Below are 21,387 nucleotides of genomic sequence, written 5' to 3'. Positions count from 1 at the left end.
CAAATATGAAAGGCATACATATAGTGATTTTTGTATTTTATTTAACAAATCAAGCATTTACATTTAAAAAAGTGACATTTGATGAAGTGGAACTGCTGATTATGATCAGAATGGAACTCTTCAATGATGCATAGTTCACGTTTGGCAATTTGTTCTCTTTGCCAAGCAGTTAGGTTTTCAAGGCACATTTTTATATTTCTATCCTATTTAATATTTTTAATAATTATCTGGTGCTTTATTTCATGCATGGTGTGAAATAATTTATCATAAATACAGTCGAATACCCTATTGCGGGTATCTTACCAGTTAACTATAAGTAGGGCAAATCTGAAATGTGTCAGGGTGGGTGCAGTGCAAGTGCAGTGGCAAAAAAAAACATGTTACCTCCTTTTCTACATAATTAGGCGTAGGACGCTGTCTTTTTAATTTCATTGTACGAAATCTAAAATCAACAATAATCGTTCTTTTATCGGTCTCCCTCATTGAAGTCGGTTTTTTTTTTTCTTAAAAATTATATAGCCGCATTTTTCTACTGACTAACTGAGTGTGCCAGAGTTATTATTTTACCCGAGCAAAGCCGGGTTTTCGTCTAGTATATAATATAATTTAATCGCGTATGAATCACAATACCAAGAAGCCGTTTATCCATGGACACTTAAAACTTTACACACACTGACGATTAAAAATTAACCTGGAACAATTTTACATCAACTCAACAGCTGCTGTCATTGTGGTTGTCATTTGAAGAGAGGGGCTGCTTTTAATGAAAATTGACGAAATTAGTAATTAATAAACAAATTGGGGCCTAATAATGGCTTCTGTAGCTTTGAGAGGCCACTTTGCAAATAAGCTCATACGTAAGTTTATTTTATATAATTAAAAACCATCAAAACAAGCTGCTTAACTCTTACATAATTCCAGCTTTTTTATGGATGTAATCAATTGAAACATACAACAAACAAGTAATATCTGCTAGCCTTATTTACAAACTTTCAATGTAAAATTTAAAATTTTCAGCCAAAAATGGGTCCCTAAGTGTTGTTTACATCAAGTCATCAGCATACAGCACAGACGGGAGGCCTAACCTAGCGGCTTACAAGCGCGGCACGGGCGGCCGCAGCAGCTTTAATGGCATCGTCGCCACTGTCTTCGGTGCCACGGGATTTGTGGGCCGCTATGTCGTCAATAAATTAGGAAAAATCGGCACACAGGTACTCTAAAAACTACCTATGGAATCACAAGTCATTTAAAACATCAAAAGCTTAGTTAACTACCATTTCAATTATAATATAGTATTAGGGTTATTGTGGCAACAGTGGGTTGCCCTATTCAGAGGAATGACTCTTAAATTGTACTCAAATGTTGAAAAGTTATTTATGAACACTGTTAACCATTGAGCAGTATTCAAACACCAACATCAAATGTATCAGTTGGTAATGCATATACTTCAAAAAGGATAAAATTTGAAGTCGGATTACTTTCTTTGTATAAAGATTTTATTTTTCCATTTTTTTATAAGGCATTGTTAAGAGCTTACGAGTAACATGTGATGCATCAATGAAAAACATAATTATGTTTAACACTAAATTCGTTAACTTTAATAAATAATCAGGATTTTCCTTGAGTGTGTCTGGGAAATCATTCCTGCCACTACTCTAAATCTATCCTCCGCCCTGCCACTTGGCCCAATCCCTCAACCTTGTGAGCACTCAACCTCACAGTACATCAACCCCTGATCACTGAAACCCTTGACCCTGAACCACCAACACCAAACCTTCAACCGCTATTCCCCGACCCCTCAACCCCAGACCCTTTAAATCCTAATCCTAACCCCCACTTCCTCAACTTCCAACCCCCGACCACTCAACTCCTACCTCACGATTCCTCAACTCCCAACCCCTTAGTCTCCGACCCATCAATTCACCACCCCCTTGACCCCTTAACCTCTCAAAGCCTGACTCGTCAAGCCCAAACCCCTCAAACCCCAGCTTCAGACCCCCGTCTACCTTCACCACCACCGTCTACCTCACATACATCTCACACCTACCCCTCCCCTCTTATTTCCAACACTGCCTACATCAAAAGTCATAATACACCCATTACATTTATTTATATTATCAGGGCTCCTCTACAAGATGGCCCATCGTACGCCAGTCTAAAGGACGCAGCTATGCAGTGGAATGAGATAGCAATATCATTTGCTCCCTCTTACGCATAAATGCGTCCCTTGGACTGGCCTACGCTGGGCCATAGTGTAGAGGAGCTATCATATACAACTTAAACAATAACAAAAGTTATTCCAAAAAAAAACTTATATAAATCACTATTATTAGAAGTATTAAGTTCCACATATCGCCCGTGGTCAGTAGATTTACCAATAGTTTGACACTGACATCTTTGCTATAGCGTAACTTATTTTCTATGCATCTCGCTCGTACTGGCATCCTATTAGTGCGAGCGAGGGGTCTCTATTGTTTCCCATAAAGTTTTAAGTCATAATGTATTGTTTGTCCGCATTTTCGTTAGTCATAATTTGGTTTTTCTCAGAAACGCGTAACTTTTCAGGATTGCCATAAAACAAACCTAACCTAACCTAACCAATCTATAGGATAATCTAAGGAAATTCCTGAAAAGTTAACGGTTTCAGAGTTATGACTAATGATAATATGACTATTATTACATTATGACTTTCAATAATTATGTCAAACAAAGGGATCCGGCGAGCGAGATGTATAGAAAGTAAGTTACGAACACGTCAGTTAATATGTAGAGTCAAACTAGTGGTAAGGCTACAGTTGCACTACATCAAATTGGTAGTTTACGAGAGGAAATGCTTGAGTTCAATTTCAATTTATTTATTTGCAACCTTAGAGGCAACTCCTTTCAAACAAAAAAGAATCACTCAAATCGGACCACAGGTGTCGGAGTAATCAGCATACATACATTAAAAAAAAATCGCCACAACCGAATACAAAAGAACCCTTATAGGATCACGTGTGGCTGTCTGTCAATCCATCTGTTACCACTGATTTGCTCCAAAACTACTGGACCAATTGAATTGCAACTAGGCAAAAATACTTTCAACATTTTTCATGCCCATTTCACCCCTAGACCTTCTAAAGAACCTGCGTGCCAAATTTGGAATCTCTAGAACCAGCGGTTTAGGCTGTGCGTTGATATGTCTGTGAGTCAGTCAGTTTCTTCTTTTATATATTTAGAAGATAAGCAAAGTTAGCCGCAAAATGGACTGCCGTATTATTTTTTTTTACGATGAAACTATAGATTTTAAGAAAAAAGTCAAATGTTGCGATTGTTGTACATAAAATGGACATTCATATATATTTTTTCCATGATATTTTGTTGACCCATTTAGGAGAAATAGCCTCTAGAAAGTAACAGTCTTTCGTCAAAAACGGCGTGTAGCGCCTTAATCAAACAATGGATGGTGATTTGAGGCTACTGTATGGAAAATAAAATCTCGACATCAAGGACGTGCATGGTGAAACAATGAAAACATCGAACGGGTGAGAGGCTAAGAGCGGGGGTGCAGGGAACTCAATGCGTAAACTAGTTACGGCTTTGGGGTTGTCCAGAAGAACTTTACGACGCAGTTTACGGCTTGATCGGCTACAGCCTTACAAAAACTAGCCTTACAAATATACTTTTTGATTAAAAACACAAAATTGTATTAATTTGACTTGACCGTTATTCGAAGCTTATTAATTGAGAGAGGCACGTCGTTTCCCGCCATTGTATTGCTATCTCTTTTCAACGTATGGCTATATTTCGCTCTTTTCCCCCACCATTAGTGGACCACCACCTGGCAGTGGGAATGAGTTTTACTTAAATAAAATCCCAGAATGGCTCGTCATTGGCGTCTCGTTTCCCGCCGCGATAGGTCGTGCTAACAAAAAGTACGACTTTGGTTAAATTTGTTATTTAAAATTATAGCTCCAAGTACAAGCATAATATCTAAGTTTATAGTTACGTGCTCATTAGCTGCAAGTATCTAATAAAATGTTACCTATTTGTGACAACTTATTCACGTAAATAATCTTCGAGTAGCTATTACTTTGTTTCTACTCCATTGCGCAAAGAGTTTCGAATCTACCCTTCAAATTTGTTGAAAAATTATAATTATTTAAACGGTTTTTGCCGTTCGATTCTTATTGTTGTCTTGTATTGTAGATTATTTTCTGATTCCATTGTATTTTGAACCCCTCTATTCCAGTGGTTGTGTGAGAGTAAACGGACAGTTCAGTGGCTTAGCATCGAAAAGAGTGTTAGGCAGCGTGGCTGTTCCTTGGACTTCTACTTCTACTCATGGACAGTACTTCGCATTGCATCATTTTAGAAATGATGAATGTGGGCTGAAAATGAGTGGGGTACTCGATAAATGTCTTTTTAAGATGTCCTGGTATTGCAAGCGTCATCGGGTGAAGAGTTGCAGTAGATGGTAACTAGAATGCATGGGTCTTTTGAAAGGAAAGGAATGAAAATAAATGTAAGCACGATGAAAGCAATGGTATTTGGGAAGGGAGAAAATTTTGACAAACTGTGAAATTTTGATTGGTCAAGAAAGAGTGGAACAAGTGAAAGAGTTTGTGTATCTGGGAACCTTGTTCACAAGGGACGGTTAGCATGATAAAGACATTGAAAGGAGAGTAAATGCTGGAAATCGTGTGAATGGGGCACTTAACGCTTTTATGAGCAGCCAGAAGGTGTCACAAAAAGGACTGTTGGCTGTGCATAGAGGGGTATTAGCCAAGCCAATAGTAGCGAAAGTTGGGTAGGTTGGCAGAAGAGGCATCAGAGCCAAGTTGCAGTGGAAATGAGAGTTTAGAGAAGTGTGTGTGGTGTGAAATTACAAGATAGAATGAGGAACAGTGTGATAAAGAGGTGATAAAGGAAACGTGTGAACTGAACGAACATGTAGTGACAATCATTTAAAAAGGTATGTTGAGGTACTTGAGGTGGTTTCGGCAAGTGAAAGAAGGCTAATAAAGAGAGTGTATAAGGTGGAAGTAGAAGGCGGAGCTGGAAGGAGTAGACCTCGGCGGACTTTGTCTGATCAAACCGGAGAAATCCTGATAATTTTTGATTTTGTTTTCTTTGAAATCGAGTTAATATTTAAGGAAATTATTGTTTTCCTCTCGAGAGGAAAACAATAAAAATATTATTTCCTTCGTATTTGGATACCTACCGTTCCTCATTCACTGTAAAAAATACCCGACAAAACACAGAGAAACTGTAACTATAGCGGATGAAATAGATTTTTCGAGTAATAAAAAATATTCGAAAAATAAACGGCCGAATATTGGAATATCAAAACAGGTCGAATATTTGACAAATTCGAATAATCTAATTGCAAGCCCTAGTGGTGGTCCACTAATGGTGGGGGAAAAGAGCGAAATATAGCCATACGTAGAAAAGAGATAGAAATACAATGGCGGGTAACGACGTGCCTCTCTCAATTAATAAGCTTCGAATAAGGTAAGTAAATTAATATGCGTTTTATTGGTAGGTAAAACGCGTCTATTATTTCATTTTTTTAATGCATTGGTCCACTCTGTATAAGTACTCTCATTGTATATTTTATAGTATGTATATACATTTATTTAACTACCTAAAGTTAAATAAATGTAAACAATGTGTTTTTACATTTCGGGTACTTGAAACATTTATCAGTTAACAAACCAAATAGAAAAGTGCCTGGAACTGTTCTTCATCGTTCTAGCTTTAACCTATTTCATTTAATCTTGTAATGTCTTCATCTACCCTCAAATGGCTAAATATTCGATCTCGTTTTCGGTTCTTTACTAGGGCGAAGTAATAGCAAATATTACAAAATTAAATTACTGTTGATTAATCAAATCATCCCTATATATTCCTATTATCAAAATAGCACAATTACAGCAGCTTCGTTGTTACGTTAAGTAAGTTAGAATATCGTATTAAACTTCTGTTATTTTAATTATTTTTAGCACATCGAGTTAAATTAATTTACATTCTTTTAAATACCTAAAGATAGACTTTAATTTAGAGCAGCATTGGGCCACTTTACTCTAGTTTGTGATTCTTCATCCTTTCACTTAGTACTCAGTTAATATGATGTCTATTAAGTTCTAGTTTTGCTGATAATATTCAGTACCTGGGCGACCGAGCTTTGCTCGGTTATAACTATTTATTGTAATATGGTGGTCTATAGGTGATAAACTACATTTTTTTACTAAATTAAACTTGTCTAAAACAATAAAAATTAAAAAATTATATATAAACTTGAACATATAAAAAAAAACAAAAGTTAGTCACCGGGCGAGATTCGAACCCGTAACACTCGTTTAGCAGTCCGCGTCTTAACCCGCTGGACCAGACGGACAGTGACCGGCAACACAAAATTAGCGACCATATTCTGCGTCGAAAGAAAAACGCATGAAAACTCGAAAACACGCGTTTTCCCAAACATAAGACTATAGATCTAGATAGATTGTATACCCCCAAAAACCCCCATATACCAAAGGATGTAGCAGGATAGCCTAGGAAAAATTGCCCCCAGCGATTTTGGGCCGAAACTGTAATCAAACGATGCCTTTTGGGGAGGTTATACTCTGCACAAAGTTTCATCCCTCTGTTACCCCCTGGGGGTGAAAAACACCCGATTAACCCCAAAAAAGTTTTAATTATTTTTTCCTAAACTATGAAAGTAACGAATTTCAAATTTTGTACAAATATTAATAAGACTAAAAGCTATGTGCTAAAAAAATATTACCCCCCTAACCATTTAAATTCTTGTAAAAAAAAACAAAAATAAAAAAAGAATCACCCTGTATATCAAGTTACACTCATGGTACACACACCATTTTTTTTTCAAAAATGAACCAGTTTATATTCTACATTATACAAAAGTTTCATGGACCTACTCCAGAAGGAACATTGCGAAATTAATATGTATTGGCTTTTTGGTGCGTACTATTCATTGAACTCCCACTAAGAGCCTTGCATTATTAATAAACAATGGCTTGCAGGATAGCCGAGGAAAAATTGCCCCCAGCGATTTTGGGCCAAAACTGTAATCAAACGATGCCTTCAGTAGGTCACTCCCTAATTCTTCATTTTTAAAATTTCAGATGATTCTACCCTACCGCAGCGACTTCTATGATGCTCAACGTCTAAAAGTTGCTGGTGACTTGGGACAAGTGCTATTCACCCCCTACGACCTTCGCGACGAGGAGTCCATTGCTAAGGCAGTGAGACATTCGAATGTGGTCATCAACTTAGTGGGCCGGGACTATGAAACTAAAAACTTCAAATTTAAGGATGTGCACGTAGATGGAGCACGACGTCTGGCAAGGTCGGTTTAAAACTTTTTATTGAAATGGTTTTTTACACCATTATCACACTGTGGAATTTCGCCTCATTTGCGGACACCTGTACGTTATGCCTTCAACCTATAGATCCAGTGAAAAACTAAATCTTCTGTAAAGGAACTATGATTTTATTATTTTTGGTTCTGAAGTTAAGCTGACGTCACAAAAAACGTTTTTTATTTGTAAATTTCAAATCAATATATATATATATATGTTTTAAATAATAATACCTATCTACAAAGTTTAGACATTGTACCTACGATATTCACCGAGAAATCGTTTATTTTAATATTTTCACAAAATTGCTGTTTTCTCCATATTCCTGTCGATTCCGCATTTTGATTTTGATTCCGAGCATGCTTATTGTAGTTACTAATAACATACAATAAAAAGCAAATAAGTAAACAGTAGGACTTAAAAACTATGGCATTTCTAAAGTTTCCATATAGGGTTGTCAGATTTCAACTATTAATTTTATTCAATGACTTTTTTTATACAGGCTGATAAGTAGCACCGTAACGAAGACTTGTAGGCCGTATTATATTATGTAATATATATGAAAGTATCAAGTGGAATTTTCCGCCGGAAAGTAAAAAAATAACCTCCATACTAAATGATAAGCTGACAGAGGCAATTTTTATGGAGAAATTAAAATTGTTTTTGTGTTCCGACGGTAAATTCGGCTGGATACTGACTATAAGGATCATGCAGGGTGATCAAGATATTAAAATTTCTTCAGATGCTAAAATAATATTTTCATCATCTTTGATTTCTGCTAAGCCCCCGTGATATAAAATATTTTCAGTTGATGGTTTCAAAAGCTAGAGAAGTTTTTCAGGAATAACTGTTTAGTCGCTGTGTGTTTGCTCGTTTTGTTTTTGGCTACTGCTGATTGTCATCATAGACAAGAATGGATCTGACGATTCTAAGGCGCGGTGAAGTAGGGCAAGCACAGTTGTTTTGCGGTTATATTTTCGCGTATGGTGTTTCCTATCATTACGCCAGAATTTGCTACGGGATTCTGAAGCTTGCTTCATATCAAGAGGCAACGGACTAGATTTTGTTATTTGACTACCATGAGCTAGCGGCTGTAGTAGTGAGTAGTATTTTGTGAAGCGAAATGAAATGAAAGTTTATTCACAAGAACATATGGTACGAGTACATTAGATATCATTAAGTATACATTATTGACCCTTGATATGCTCGGCTTTAGAGCATGTGAAAATTATTTGTATTGACACAGTTCATGCATGTCAAAGTAAAATACGTTACATAGATGTCATTTACTAAAATATTATCAAATGCAAACGTTCAATATTAAATTATTAAATACAAACGTCAAGTTTTAAGTCTAAATCTGCAGTTAGCGTAACGGACATGTAACACCACGCGTACTTTTCTACGTATTTTTCAGCTAAATTCGCACAAAATTCGTGAAACTTCAGGATCGACCTCGAAACTACTTGACAACGCTACTAATATAATATATAAATCATCTACAAGTCATTCTTCCACGCCGAGAATGTTCCCAAATGTTTTTTGATGTAAGTCCAATAGTGCAGTGCGGGCTGTGTTGCCGTCGTTGGATGTACCAGAATTTGAATGTACAACAGCTACTGCTAAAGACATTTTGGCATAAATTTCAGCTTGGATTAGTAATTTAGCAGTCAAAGTTATCCAAGAATTTCTATAGTAAAGTAGGTGACAGCCCTAACCTCGAAAATAAAAATTCTATATCTCAGAAGTCCCGCACCCGCATCATGCACACTTGATTTTTTTTATAGGTAATATAGCTGATTATAGCATAAAACTATTTTTGTTAAAAAAAAATGCGGATTCAATGGGAGTTACCACTAAAAAAATATTATTATTTTTTGTAAAAAAACGTAACTTTTCCTTCTATTTATGATTGTTTTTATTTTTTTATCGACTTATTAGTAGATTTCACAGTCCTTTTATGATCCCCATAAATTAGAAACAAATGATGCATTTCGATGTTTCTATGGAGTTTTCTCGAGTTTTGAAATAACTCCAAAACTAGACATAAAAAAATATGGTTTCTTCTTAGAAGTTTTAAGTATTCGCTGGATCTATAGGTGAAGGCATAAAGTACAGGTGTCCGCAAATGAGGCGAAATTCCACAGTGTGATTATGTGTCAGCGTTTTAAGACTCCACATTAAAATGGCGGGTCCACACAGAACGTGCCGCCTCGCAAGGAAATTGCCGCGTAAAGCAGCTTGGTCTGTGTAAATGTGCCTCGGCCGCATTGCCTCGGACAAGGCACGCCTCCATCGACCGAGCTGCGCCGCCCGGCAATTAGCCTCATGCATGAAGTTTGAATTTAAACCAAATATTTTTTATTCGGATGATTGTTATCCTTATGTCGTGAGAGTCAGAATGGCGGGTGTACCTAAATAAAATTAAATGAAAACCTGGCGTAATAAAAATAATTGTACCTTAGCGTTTTTTCTTAAAAATGAAATCGATAATTTGAAAAATTATAACGCCTGCAAAATTGTAATAGCAAGCAAAATATAAAATGAGTAAAACTTGGAAACCAAAAATAAAATGACTCGTATTATAATTGAATATGAAGGTACCAAACGGGTACAAAAATTTGGCTTTTATAGAATTTATCAATAACCACGGGAACATAGCGTAATAAAGTACACCCGCCATTCTGACTGTCAGGATGGCGGGTGACCTGTTTTTTGGTGATAACTTTAAGTACCGTGAGGTAAAAATTTTTTTTAAACGAGGTACTAAATAGTACAAATTAGGTACAAAAATATGGTATGCTTTTCATTTGATTTTATTTAGGTACACCCGCCATTCTGACTCTCACCTTATGTCATGTACAAATGCATTTCCTTCTTCTTCTTTGCCACATGTCAAATAATTCATCCTGTATAACGGGTCCTATATATTGAATGACATTAAGTGACTTTTGTGAGCTAGATTTAGCACTACAGTCAAAAACTACCCGCAATTTTGTAGTTTCACTGTCACGAATAATTGCGTGGTGGGGGGCGTAATAACCGAAATCAGGTTTATCAATTTTACTCAAGTGACCTAGTTCTTCGTACTTGACACACTCCGAGATCCTATGCGCGCCGTGGCACACATAGGATCTCGGACTTTGGCGGCGGCGCCTTACTAGACTAGAGTGTGTTTGTTGTTTGCGGGATGCAGTTGCAGCAGCGACAAACGCCTTAGTAGCCTTAGGCTGTAGGTATTTATTTTCGGCTGGTTTATCGCTCCTGCAAGCTACCATTGTTTCAAGTACACCGGCCCGACTGCGCAAGAATTTCAAGAACTCGGATAATGCAGGAAAGTCTGTTAAGTCAGCATTATATTCTTCCCACTTTCTTGACGTAGTAGGATCTAGTTTACTTGCGACTAAGTAGACGATTACGGCATCCCATGAATCAGTCGGGCGGCCTAAAGATTTAAGGGCGCTTAGTTTTTTTGTAACGTGATCAATAAGAAATCGAATTGACCGATGAGATTCTCGAGTCTGCGGATCTATGTTTTATTTATTTAACATAGATCCGCAGACTCGAGAATCTCATTTGCGTGCGTGCGACTCGCACCATTAGTAGGTATTTTTGTTATTTCCGCTATTCAACCAATATAAATAATGATTTCAAAACAAACATGCATGACGCTAATTCCAAACGCAAAGGCGGCACGTACTGACCCCTAATAGGTATTTATACCTACCTACCTATGAAAGGAAACATTATTTTATTTTTAAAAAGAAACATTTATTTTTAAAAAGAAACATTTTTTTTTGGAACCAGTCTGTAGTGTATGGTTTGTTTCTTTGGTTATCTAAAGTCTAAATACATGATTTTTTTAAACGATTGCAGCGCCATACACTTTAAGCTCGTCATTCCTACATTCTAGAATCTCCCGAGAGATGGGAGTGGAGCGTTTCATCCACCTGAACTACTTGAACGCTGAGGAGCACCCGAAGCCGCTGGTGCTGCGCAAGCCGTCCATGTACAAGGTCAGCAAGTTCCTGGGCGAGTGTGCGGTGCGCGAGGAGTTCCCCACCGCCACCATCATCCGCGCCTCTGACATCTACGGCTCCGAGGACAGGTTCATTAGGTACGATTGTTTTTTCTTTAAAAATAATGCAATGTGCCCTATTTTTATCAATCAAATAGTTACGTCTTAATTTCGGCGACTGCGACAGATATTAAATTAGTAAATTAAAACTGAGGCTATACGCAAATAATCGACATCAATTTCAAAAACGTTTTTATAGATATAAATGTCTATTTTGAATAAATTTCGAAGAATTCTCGCGCACCGCAATTAGTCCGAATGGCGTTGACGACTAAGCAAAATCGATATTTCCAAATGCCGCTGTCGTATAAAAGCTAGGCCACACGAGCTGCGCGATGCTTACGGTGGCCACGCTCACGCACTCGACGCGTTGTGTAGCCTCTTTGGGTAACAAATACGAAATATATTCATAATTGATCAGAATACACCAGTGAAGTAGGAAACAAATCAAATTTATTTTATTAAGGGGCTACCAGGCCAAATTCGCTTTTTTTAGCATGCTTGAACGTTGTCTCAACGACCGGTCTAGTGGGTAGTGACCCTGCCTATTAAGCCGATGGTCCTAGGTTTGAATCCCGGTAAGGGCATTTCTTTGTGTGATGAGCACAGATATTTGTTCCTGAGTCATGGATTTTTACCAGGCCAAATTCGCTTTTTTTAGCATGCTTGAACGTTGTCTCAACGACCGGTCTAGTGGGTAGTGACCCTGCCTATTAAGCCGATGGTCCTAGGTTTGAATCCCGGTAAGGGCATTTCTTTGTGTGATGAGCACAGATATTTGTTCCTGAGTCATGGATTTTTTTCTATGTATATAAGTATATGTATATTATATATATTGTTGTCTGAGTACTATTGAGTACCCACAACACAAGCCTTCTTGGCTTACCGTGGGACTTAGACAATTTGTGTAAGAATGTCCCTATAATATTTATTTATTTATTCGTATATACTAATATTCGCATCATAAACAATAAAATTCTCTACACAATATTTTATGTTGATAATTGTTATATAATTAGGTCTACTGATATTTAAAAAAACCGTATCACAATTAAATATTTTTTCCGTGAACCCTTTTCTCGAGTTAAAATCCGTATAAGGTCCCTTATTATGTAACGCTTAGACATGAATCTTTAACCAATAGTGAATAATGATGAACACTTCAATTACGTCTACCGATTTTTCAATTATATAAATAGTTTTTGAGAAATCGATACTATTCAATTTGGTGCGTTACTTCGGCGCGCAGGTGTCTGTGTGGGCGACTAGGGGGCAGTCGCCGCTCGGCCGTCGGACGGGGAACCTGTGTTGCTCGACGCGACGCGCGCGCAATTATTCTCTGTGAATTGATCGTACGATTTTGAGTTTTGAATGGTAGGACAGTGTTTATTTAAGTTTTGATTGAACGACCGGACGCAATAATTTCTTTGCTTGTGCAAATTCAAGTTGAAAAGGAGACGAACGAGGAAGGGGGGTCAAGTGAGTTGGAACGCGCGAGGTCATTCAGATAGGGAACGGTATAAAAGTATTACCTACGCACTGAAGGCCTCGGTCACTTTTTCTTTCATATACAAACATCAGTTTATAATTTTCACCTCAGCAGCTCGAACAAGCCTACTTTCCTCACTCCAGGGAGTGAGACAAAGTAGCTTTTTAATGTAGTGAAGGCCATGAATACAGGAATAAAAACTTTACTTGATGTTAAAAAAAAAATACCTTTTATATGTTCTCACTACCGAGGTGAAAAGTTGTATGTGTCATACGAGAGCAAAGTTATTTTACATCTCGTGTTTTTGAGTCTCTCTCTCAAACTCAACACTCGCAAGAAAAAGTAACTTTCCTCTCTTGTTGCACAAACAACTATTGTACATCAGTAACACGAAAGAGCTATATTCGAGTTCCAGAAGTGTGTCACACTCGGGAGAGGGAGAGGGACTAACCTGAGTGGGTCGCAGGTACTTCGGGGGCCCTTGGCGCATCCACGGCACGTACCTGACGCTGTACCGCGCAGGGCTGGAGACGGTGAAGGCGCCCGTGTTCGTGTCGGACGTGGCGCAGGGCATCGTCAACGCGGCGCGCGACCCCGACACCAGGTGCCAAGTCTACCAGGCCGTCGGGTGAGCATTGTCATGTCTTTTTTCTACTTCAGCATTTAAATGATTGTCAGTGATATCCAAATTTCTGAATCAACTTCATTTAAAGCGCGGCGTAATTGTCTATTGGATCATAAGACAACCGCTTAGCAGTCATCTTATGGATATTCATCGTATACATAGCCGGTCGAACAACTTTGTCAGTAGAAAAAGGTGCGAATTTCAAATTTTCTATGGGACGATAACCCTTCGCGCGGACAAGTTTTAAACTTCTACTGATGGAAATGGCTTGACAGACTATAGTACAACTGTTGAATTAATTAATTAAATACTTTATTGCAATAAACATGGTATACATAAGATGGTGGGTATATTCTTGTTAAGTAGCAATACATTTTTTTTTTACACCTGAAATATTTATTCATGTAAAATGACATGCTAAACAATATACATGTCTAGCAATAAATAGCATGCAAATACAGTTTCACAGTCAATTAATTATATTTACAATAATAGTGCCGGTCAATCAAAATGACAGTGACGTTTGGTAAAATGAAATTTAATAGAAATATAGAAATTTATCAATTGACACCAACGCCTCGTTGCGCGCTTGAGCCGTGCGGAGGGAAGAGCGGCATCGTCGCATTTTCGGCCAGCTCGCAACGTAGCCTTTCAACGCACACACTGAACATACGCTTAGTGTACGACGCTGTCACCGTTCACTCACACATTGACAAATTTTAACTAAAATATCGTTCTCAGTTAAGCTATTATTCAAATATTTTTATTACAAAAACATAATTTCCCGCAAACAAATATCAAATTGAATATTAATGGAAGTGGTTTCATTGTAAAACCATGCTCCATTCGCCCATAATTGGATAAATACATTAGTATGAAAAACGAACCACCTTTAATGGGGGATGTCCGTCACTAAATCTAAATTTTAATACATACCTATTTATTGTATTTTTTTTTAAGTTAGGCTTCCATGCAAGGATCTACAAACAAATAATTTGTTATTGAGTAATCAATTATTGATTTACTCTTGTATAGGGACTTCCTTCGATTTTATTTATCATATTAGGTGTGTCATGTTTGTTCCTGCCTAAGAAATAATATTGTGTGCAACGGTATATAATTAAGTCTAAAATTCTCAGGACTTTTTAAAAAACTCGAGGTTTTCGCGTTTTGTAACTTCGGCCCTAAAATTTTAAGAACCCTTATTATGTAGGGTATAAATAGGGTATTTGACCATAACTCACTGAAAGTGTGAAAACTGACATATACGCTATCGAGAACGTAATTTACTTTCTATTGGAAGCGTGCAAAGCGAGTGGTGGGGGAAGCCGGAACGATCACAGTGCTTGATGTGGCCAAATATGGCACAAATGCTACGTGTGTTTCTGTCAATTCCCATACTATTCCGTTATTTTGTTCACGTTTTTTGCATAAAAATCATATTTACGATAAAAATAGGTCACGATAGCTGACAAATGGTAAACTGCAATAATATTGGACAAAACAGTAATAGTAAACTTTATATATTTCCAACATCGAGCTAGAAATTAGGGTTTTATATCATATAGTATTATTCTAGGCTAAATACTAAACACTTACGTAACGGCTAAATATTTTATCTAGTCTATGTCAACGCAGAGTTTTGCTTGGATATTAATAAAATAGTATGGTTAATGCAGTGTACCAACATTAGGTAATTGTAATATTAAATTAGTTATAATGACAGTTACTGAAAGCCCGTCAGAAACATACTACGGAAGGTGGAGATAAGGAATGGCTTGAAAAAAAAACAAATCATAGACAGCGCACTTCACTCCGTCAATAACGCCTAGGTTCTTAGCTACTCTAGCGCTACTCTGGAGAGATTTGGAACTATTATTTATAGCTGACCACTGGACACTTTTGCATAAGTTCTGCCTATGGAGATTGCGTTCCATAACTCTACCTTCCATAAAACATACTTTTGGCACGAATAGTTGTCTGTCGTCTGTCACAACAAACGTTGTGCTAAGCGAAAGAATACATGTTTTAACATAAAATGAGTTGATTAAAACCTGTGAAGAAGGGCAAAACTTTTATACTTGAAAGCATCATACGTATCCCCAGGAAGAGGATCATGAAGTGGGCCATCAAAATTAATATAATGAAAAAAAAAAAAACATGAAAACCAGCTTTTTTACTAACACGCGGAAATTCATACTTATAAAAAATGTAGAACCCTATTAAAGAAGTACAGTTGTATATACTTTAAATTAATTTAGTATCTGGCCTATTATTTCCAAACAAAGCTTTACGTCTAAACCCATGTCATCCAGAAAAAAGTAAACTTTTCTATAAGACGATCTTCGTCGCGGAGTGTACAAGTGGTCCATCATTCGGACTTTGTTGTTGATTTTTGACCGACTACTTGGTTTGTCATGGGCGGCCTATCATTTAAAGCCTCAAGCAAATAAACAAAACCAAGTATTAACAAGTAACAGTCCAGTGATTTTCCTAGTAATGTCGGGTCTTAACGCCATCATAAGGACTTTGTATCGTGCTTCCATACAACAACTGTCAAAACACATGAGCGAAGTTCGCGAAGTCATTTGCGCTCATAACCCACCCGTTTCATGCGTGCAAACCTTTGCACCTTTGTTTACAACTATTTGTTTGTTTGTTCGAATATAATTGACCCGGCTAAGCAGTCGTCATATTGTTGACCAATAAAAATTTTGATCAGCGAAAATAAAAAAATACACTATGACATGAAGCGGTGGTAGCCGAGTGGATATGACGTCCGACTTTCAATCCGGAGGTCGTGGGTTCAAATCCTGGCTCGTACCAATGAGTTTTTCGGAACTTATGTACGAAATGTCATTTGATATTTACCACTAGCTTTTCGGTGAAGGAAAACATCGTGAGGAAACCTGCACACATCTGCGAAGAAATTCAAAGGTGTATGTGAAGTCCCCAATCCGCATTGGGCTAGTGTGGGGACTATAGCCCGAGCCCTCTTGCACATGAGAGGAGGCCTGTGCCCAGCAGTGGGACGTATATAGGCTGAATTATTATTTAAATTATTATTATTATTTGTATGTCTCTTACAAATTCTCGGGACCAATGGGGTCCCGGGCATTTTGAAGGCGTGCGTGGGGCCGAAGCCAACACGTAGAGGCCCCTTGTAATAAGACAATTTACTCTAAAAGTAATGTGACACCAACCGACGATTATCCCTGTTCACACTATAGCAGTGCACCCAAGGACAAGCCCCGGTTAGTGTAGGACTATTGTAAGAAAAAGGTACAAAAAGAAACCGGGCTATTGGGTTGAGTTGCTAGTGGACTGGTAACCGAGACTATGGAGGTGACTATGGCACCTGCCCTGATCATATGTTAAAAAACACGAAAAAATGGACAGGTGGTGACTCGCCAACTCACAATATGGGTCCCCGAAAACGGCCGCTCGCACAGAGCGACAAGGGGACAACATTGCGTGAGCGGCTCAGGGTGTGGAGAGGTGTGCGCCGCTTTCTACCCAGTGGCTGTCAGCAGCCACTGTGCCAACTCGCGTCTTATGCATATTTCACTTCCACCCTGCGAGCATATAGCTCTGACACCCCACTCTGGACGGCCGGTAAAGGCAAGCCAGAGGTGAGAGTCCTGCGGCCCCTGCTCAGTGTTCACTCCAGCCGGCCAATCAAGGCAAGCCGGAGAGAGGGGCCTGACCGACTCTCGGGGGCATGGGACCCAAGGGACGTCACTTCCCATTCAGCTCGCCACAAGCTGCCCTGGGGGTTTATTATTATTATTATTATTATGACATAACGTTTCAGACCAAAACGCTACCTACTAGCGGACCTCGTGGACTGGTTCTACGCGCTGATGCGCAAGGATGAGAAGTGGGGCTACCGGCGCCTGGACATGAAGTTCGACCCCGTGCTGGGGATCAAGGTCGCGCTCATCAACCTGCTGTCGCCCGGCTACCCCTTCGGCAACGTTACCTGGGAGGCCATCGAGAAGGTGAGTGACGACGAATAAAACGACAACTCAACAACACTAAATTTCTATACAACACTCGTTTAAATCGCATTCCTCCAATATTCAGCGCCATCTTTTGAACGTAAATTGAGTTAGTTTGACAAAAAGCGGCCAAGTGCGAGTCGGACTCGCGCATGAAGGGTTCCGTACCATTTATGACGTATTAAAAAAAATCTACTTACTAGATCTTGTTAAACATTTTACCACTTTGGACTCACTTTTTAGCACCTTGGAAGTGTCTCTCGCGCAAACTATTCAGTTTAGAAAAAAATGATATTAGAAACCTCAATATCATTTTTGAAGACCTATCCGTAGATACCCCACACGTATGGGTTTAAAGAAATTTTTTTTTTTTAATTTAATGACATATTAAAAAAAAATACTCACTAGATCTCGTTCAAACCAATTTTCGGTGGAAGTTTGCATCGTAATGTATATCATACTTTTTTTTTAGATTTTTAATTCTGTTATTTTAGAAGTTACAGGGGGGGGGACACACTTTTTTTCACTTTGGAAGGTTCTCTCGCGCAAACTATTCAGGTTAGAAAAAAATGATATTAGAAACCTCAATATCATTTTTGAAGACCTATTCATAGATACCCCACACGTACGGGTTAGATGAAAAAAATTTTTTTTTTTAATTTTATGACGTATTAAAAAAAAACTACTTACTAGATCTGGTTCAAACCAATTTTCGGTGGAAGTTTATATGGCAATGTATATCATATATTTTTTCTAGATTTTTCATTCTGTTATTTTAGAAGTTACGGGGGGGGGGGGGGGGGGGACACACATTTTACCACTTTGGAAGTGTCTCTCGCGCAAACTATTCATTTTAGAAAAAAATGATATTTGAAACCTCAATATCATTTTTGAAGACCTATCCATAGATACCCCACACGTATGGGTTTGATGAAAAAAGATTTTTTGAGTTTCAGTTCTAAGTATGGGGAACCCCCAAAATTTATTGTTTTTTTTCTATTTTTGTGTGAAAATCTTAATGCGGTTCATAGAATACATCCACTTACTAAGTTTGAACAGTACAGCTCTTATAGTTTCGGAAAAAAGTGGCTGTGACAGAATCGGACAGACAGACGGACATGACGAATCTATAAGGGTTCCGTTTTTTGCCATTTGGCTACGGAACCCTAAAAAGGATAGAACTGAGAATACTGAGACCCGCTGCCTTAGTGACGCCACCTTAATATTGTCGATTTCTTGTTTTATTCGTGCACGATGTGATGTGTCCAGATCTACGAAGCGCAAAGCAAATCATTGAGTTCCTTTCACAAATGGTCACGTGCTCACGAATAGGCAAAGGAATAGCGATTAAAATCCGGCAGTCGGCACACACGCACGATGAAGATTTATTTATTTGAACACCTAGCCAAAATGTCAATTTTTTGTAGCGAACCAACGCCTCTCTCTATCCTATCGCACTAATATGGACGAGTGATAGAGACTCATTCGCTACGGCGCGAACGATTGTCATCATGGCTAGGCCCTCAGTTTAATCGAATGTATGTGGCAAAAAGCTGCAATTATTTCATACCTAACAATTGCGATTTACCTTCATACGTTTAATATAATTGCGCTAACGAATAAACTTTTTACCATCAAATCTGACTGTTTAATTTACTGAAATAACAGGAATCCACCACCGACGTTGTCGACCCGAGGCTCCCAACGCTGCTGGACCTAGGAGTGAACCTGACCGAGATGGAAAACCAAGCCCCCTGGGAACTCAAGCCCTTCCGCGCCTACCAGTACTATAACGACAAGATTGGAGAGTTCGCTAAACCGGAGAACCCGAAAGTACAACAATGTTAGGTAATTCCAAATAGAATAAATAAATACATCAAGTCGAAAACGTCATATTCTTTGTAGTTATATGTTCAACATTTAATAAATTATGTTTGTTTTTATTCGGGTTTTATTACGCCAGTAAAATAAACTAGATAACCTTTAGTTATGTTATGTCAGGTATTTATAATCAAATTGGTCGTTACGTCTAATTAATGACGAGACCTATAAGTCGTTCTAAGTGTCAAAATAACAGTAACGATTTTCATGACTGTAACTACCTGTTGTTACCACGCACTGGTAGGAGCCGGGAATGCCTTTGGTGACTAACGAGTTTTTTTTTCCTTTGTTATGACTTGTTACCGGTGGTAACCGGTGACAGGGGGCAATTTAATCCTTTAACCGCCAAAGACGTTACCTGCCCGCATAGCCAACGTTACAATACTTAACGCTCCGTAGCGTAGTCATCTCTCTCTATCACTCTTCCATATTAGTGCGACTGTGACAGTTGCGTTTCGTTCGCCACGGAGCGTGAACTATATGCACGTTGGCTACGCGGGCTGCCCGATCAATTAGTGTAATATCAACCTTCCCTACGTGCATTCCGACGAGGATTACAATGGCGCGTTGCATACACTGTTTTTTTTTTAACTCCGTCTTGCTTAGAGCATGTTTACACAATTTATTCGATTTGGTATGAGTTTAACATTTGCTACAAAACGCAAATACTATCTCGGACGATCGATTTCGAAATGACTTATGTCACATTTTCATTTTAGTTTCCTACTTACGTATAGGGAGCGTGCATGAACTGTAGACGACAGCACAGAAGCCGCCTATTCATTGGCGCGAAGCATATGTCAAGTTTCCATTTTTAGATTTAGCCACTAGATGGCAGACCCTAATTACAATCATTTATTGCATAATTTTAAAATTACATGTCAATAGCCGGGTTCACACAGAGCGCGCATACGCGCGAGGTAACTTCCTCACGCACAATACGGCCAGTGTAGTGGTGCCTGGGCCGAGGCGGCGCGCGCGTTTTCCTTGCCCGAGTGCGCCGAGGCATGACTACACTGGCCGTAAAGTGCGTGAGGAAGTTGCCTCGCGCGTATGCTCGCTCTGTGTGGACCCGGCTAATTATTTACAAATAAATATAATAATCACTAATATAATTAATTATAATTGTATTCTCATAATTTAAGCTTTAAAAAATTCGTCGATGCTGTAGTTTCGTACAAGGCAGAAATAGTTTTCGATCGCATCTGGTTACGAAGCTCTGGTTGCGTACGCGGCCGAAGGGGTAAAATGTGCGCTCGAGAAGCCCTCTTTAACTCAGAAAAACGCAAACAGCCAATTAATATAGCCGCCGGCTGCGTCTACACGACCAGGTCAACATCATTTCAAGGTATAGGATAAAGTGAGATAGTAAGATAGGTTTATCATAAACGACCTTACATAGCTCGAATCATTATTAAGGGGGCTCCCCGGCGGCGCCAATGACCTTCTATCTGAATCCCTTAGTTTTCTGTAGCTTATCATATTAAGAGGGAAGAATAGCCTTATGAATCTAACGAAATAACGGTAATTTTTCTATGAAATTCCATTTCGGGAGAAAATGTTTTCCACTAACTAAATCCTACTAACAAATCACTTTTGATTTTGATGTCGATAGCTTCAGCATAATATATTCTAGGTTTCACTTCTAAAATTCATGGAGAAAGGAAAATATTTAGAAGTGGAAAAACGTTTTCTTTTTTTGTATTTGACGGTCACGTGCTATACTTCCCTCTTAACAGCAACTGTTTTCAGCAATATACCAATAATACTATCCCATATTTACTTCAATTGAAACTAATCCAAGAATTGCCCTTTCGCGGCCTCTAAAATAATGTACGCATAGCGTATAGGTATACGTGGCAATCTGTAATATTATACCAAGGTCCTGCAAGTAGGGGCCCTTACGGAGGTATATTGGGACAGCTGCATCGCCGCCGCGCATGGCCGCT

General features: G+C 38.5%; 1 protein-coding gene across 1 annotated transcript; it reads left to right on the top strand.

Moving 5' to 3' along the window:
- The first annotated feature begins 698 nt into the window (after positions 1-698).
- LOC133517015 (NADH dehydrogenase [ubiquinone] 1 alpha subcomplex subunit 9, mitochondrial) lies at positions 699-19,500 on the top strand. The gene is made up of 7 exons (XM_061850120.1): positions 699-857; positions 1,018-1,211; positions 7,128-7,351; positions 11,278-11,481; positions 13,398-13,559; positions 17,371-17,557; positions 19,226-19,500. Exons 1-7 carry the CDS (start codon positions 812-814, stop codon positions 19,403-19,405), a joined length of 1,197 nt encoding a protein of 398 aa, XP_061706104.1. The 5' UTR covers positions 699-811; the 3' UTR covers positions 19,406-19,500.
- Positions 19,501-21,387: the final 1,887 nt, after the last annotated feature.

Source organism: Cydia pomonella, chromosome 4 (genome assembly GCF_033807575.1).
Source record: "Cydia pomonella isolate Wapato2018A chromosome 4, ilCydPomo1, whole genome shotgun sequence".
Classification (NCBI taxonomy): domain Eukaryota; kingdom Metazoa; phylum Arthropoda; class Insecta; order Lepidoptera; family Tortricidae; genus Cydia; species Cydia pomonella.
This window is presented reverse-complemented; position numbering and strand designations above follow the sequence as displayed.

Coding starts and splice junctions, on each gene's coding strand:
- LOC133517015 (XM_061850120.1), top strand. CDS start 812: ATGGCTTCTGTAGCTTTGAGAGGCCACTTTGCAAATAAGCTCATAC. Junction 7,352..11,277: donor GGAGCACGACGTCTGGCAAG/GTCGGTTTAAAA, acceptor CCTACATTCTAG/AATCTCCCGAGAGATGGGAG. Junction 11,482..13,397: donor TCCGAGGACAGGTTCATTAG/GTACGATTGTTT, acceptor AGTGGGTCGCAG/GTACTTCGGGGGCCCTTGGC.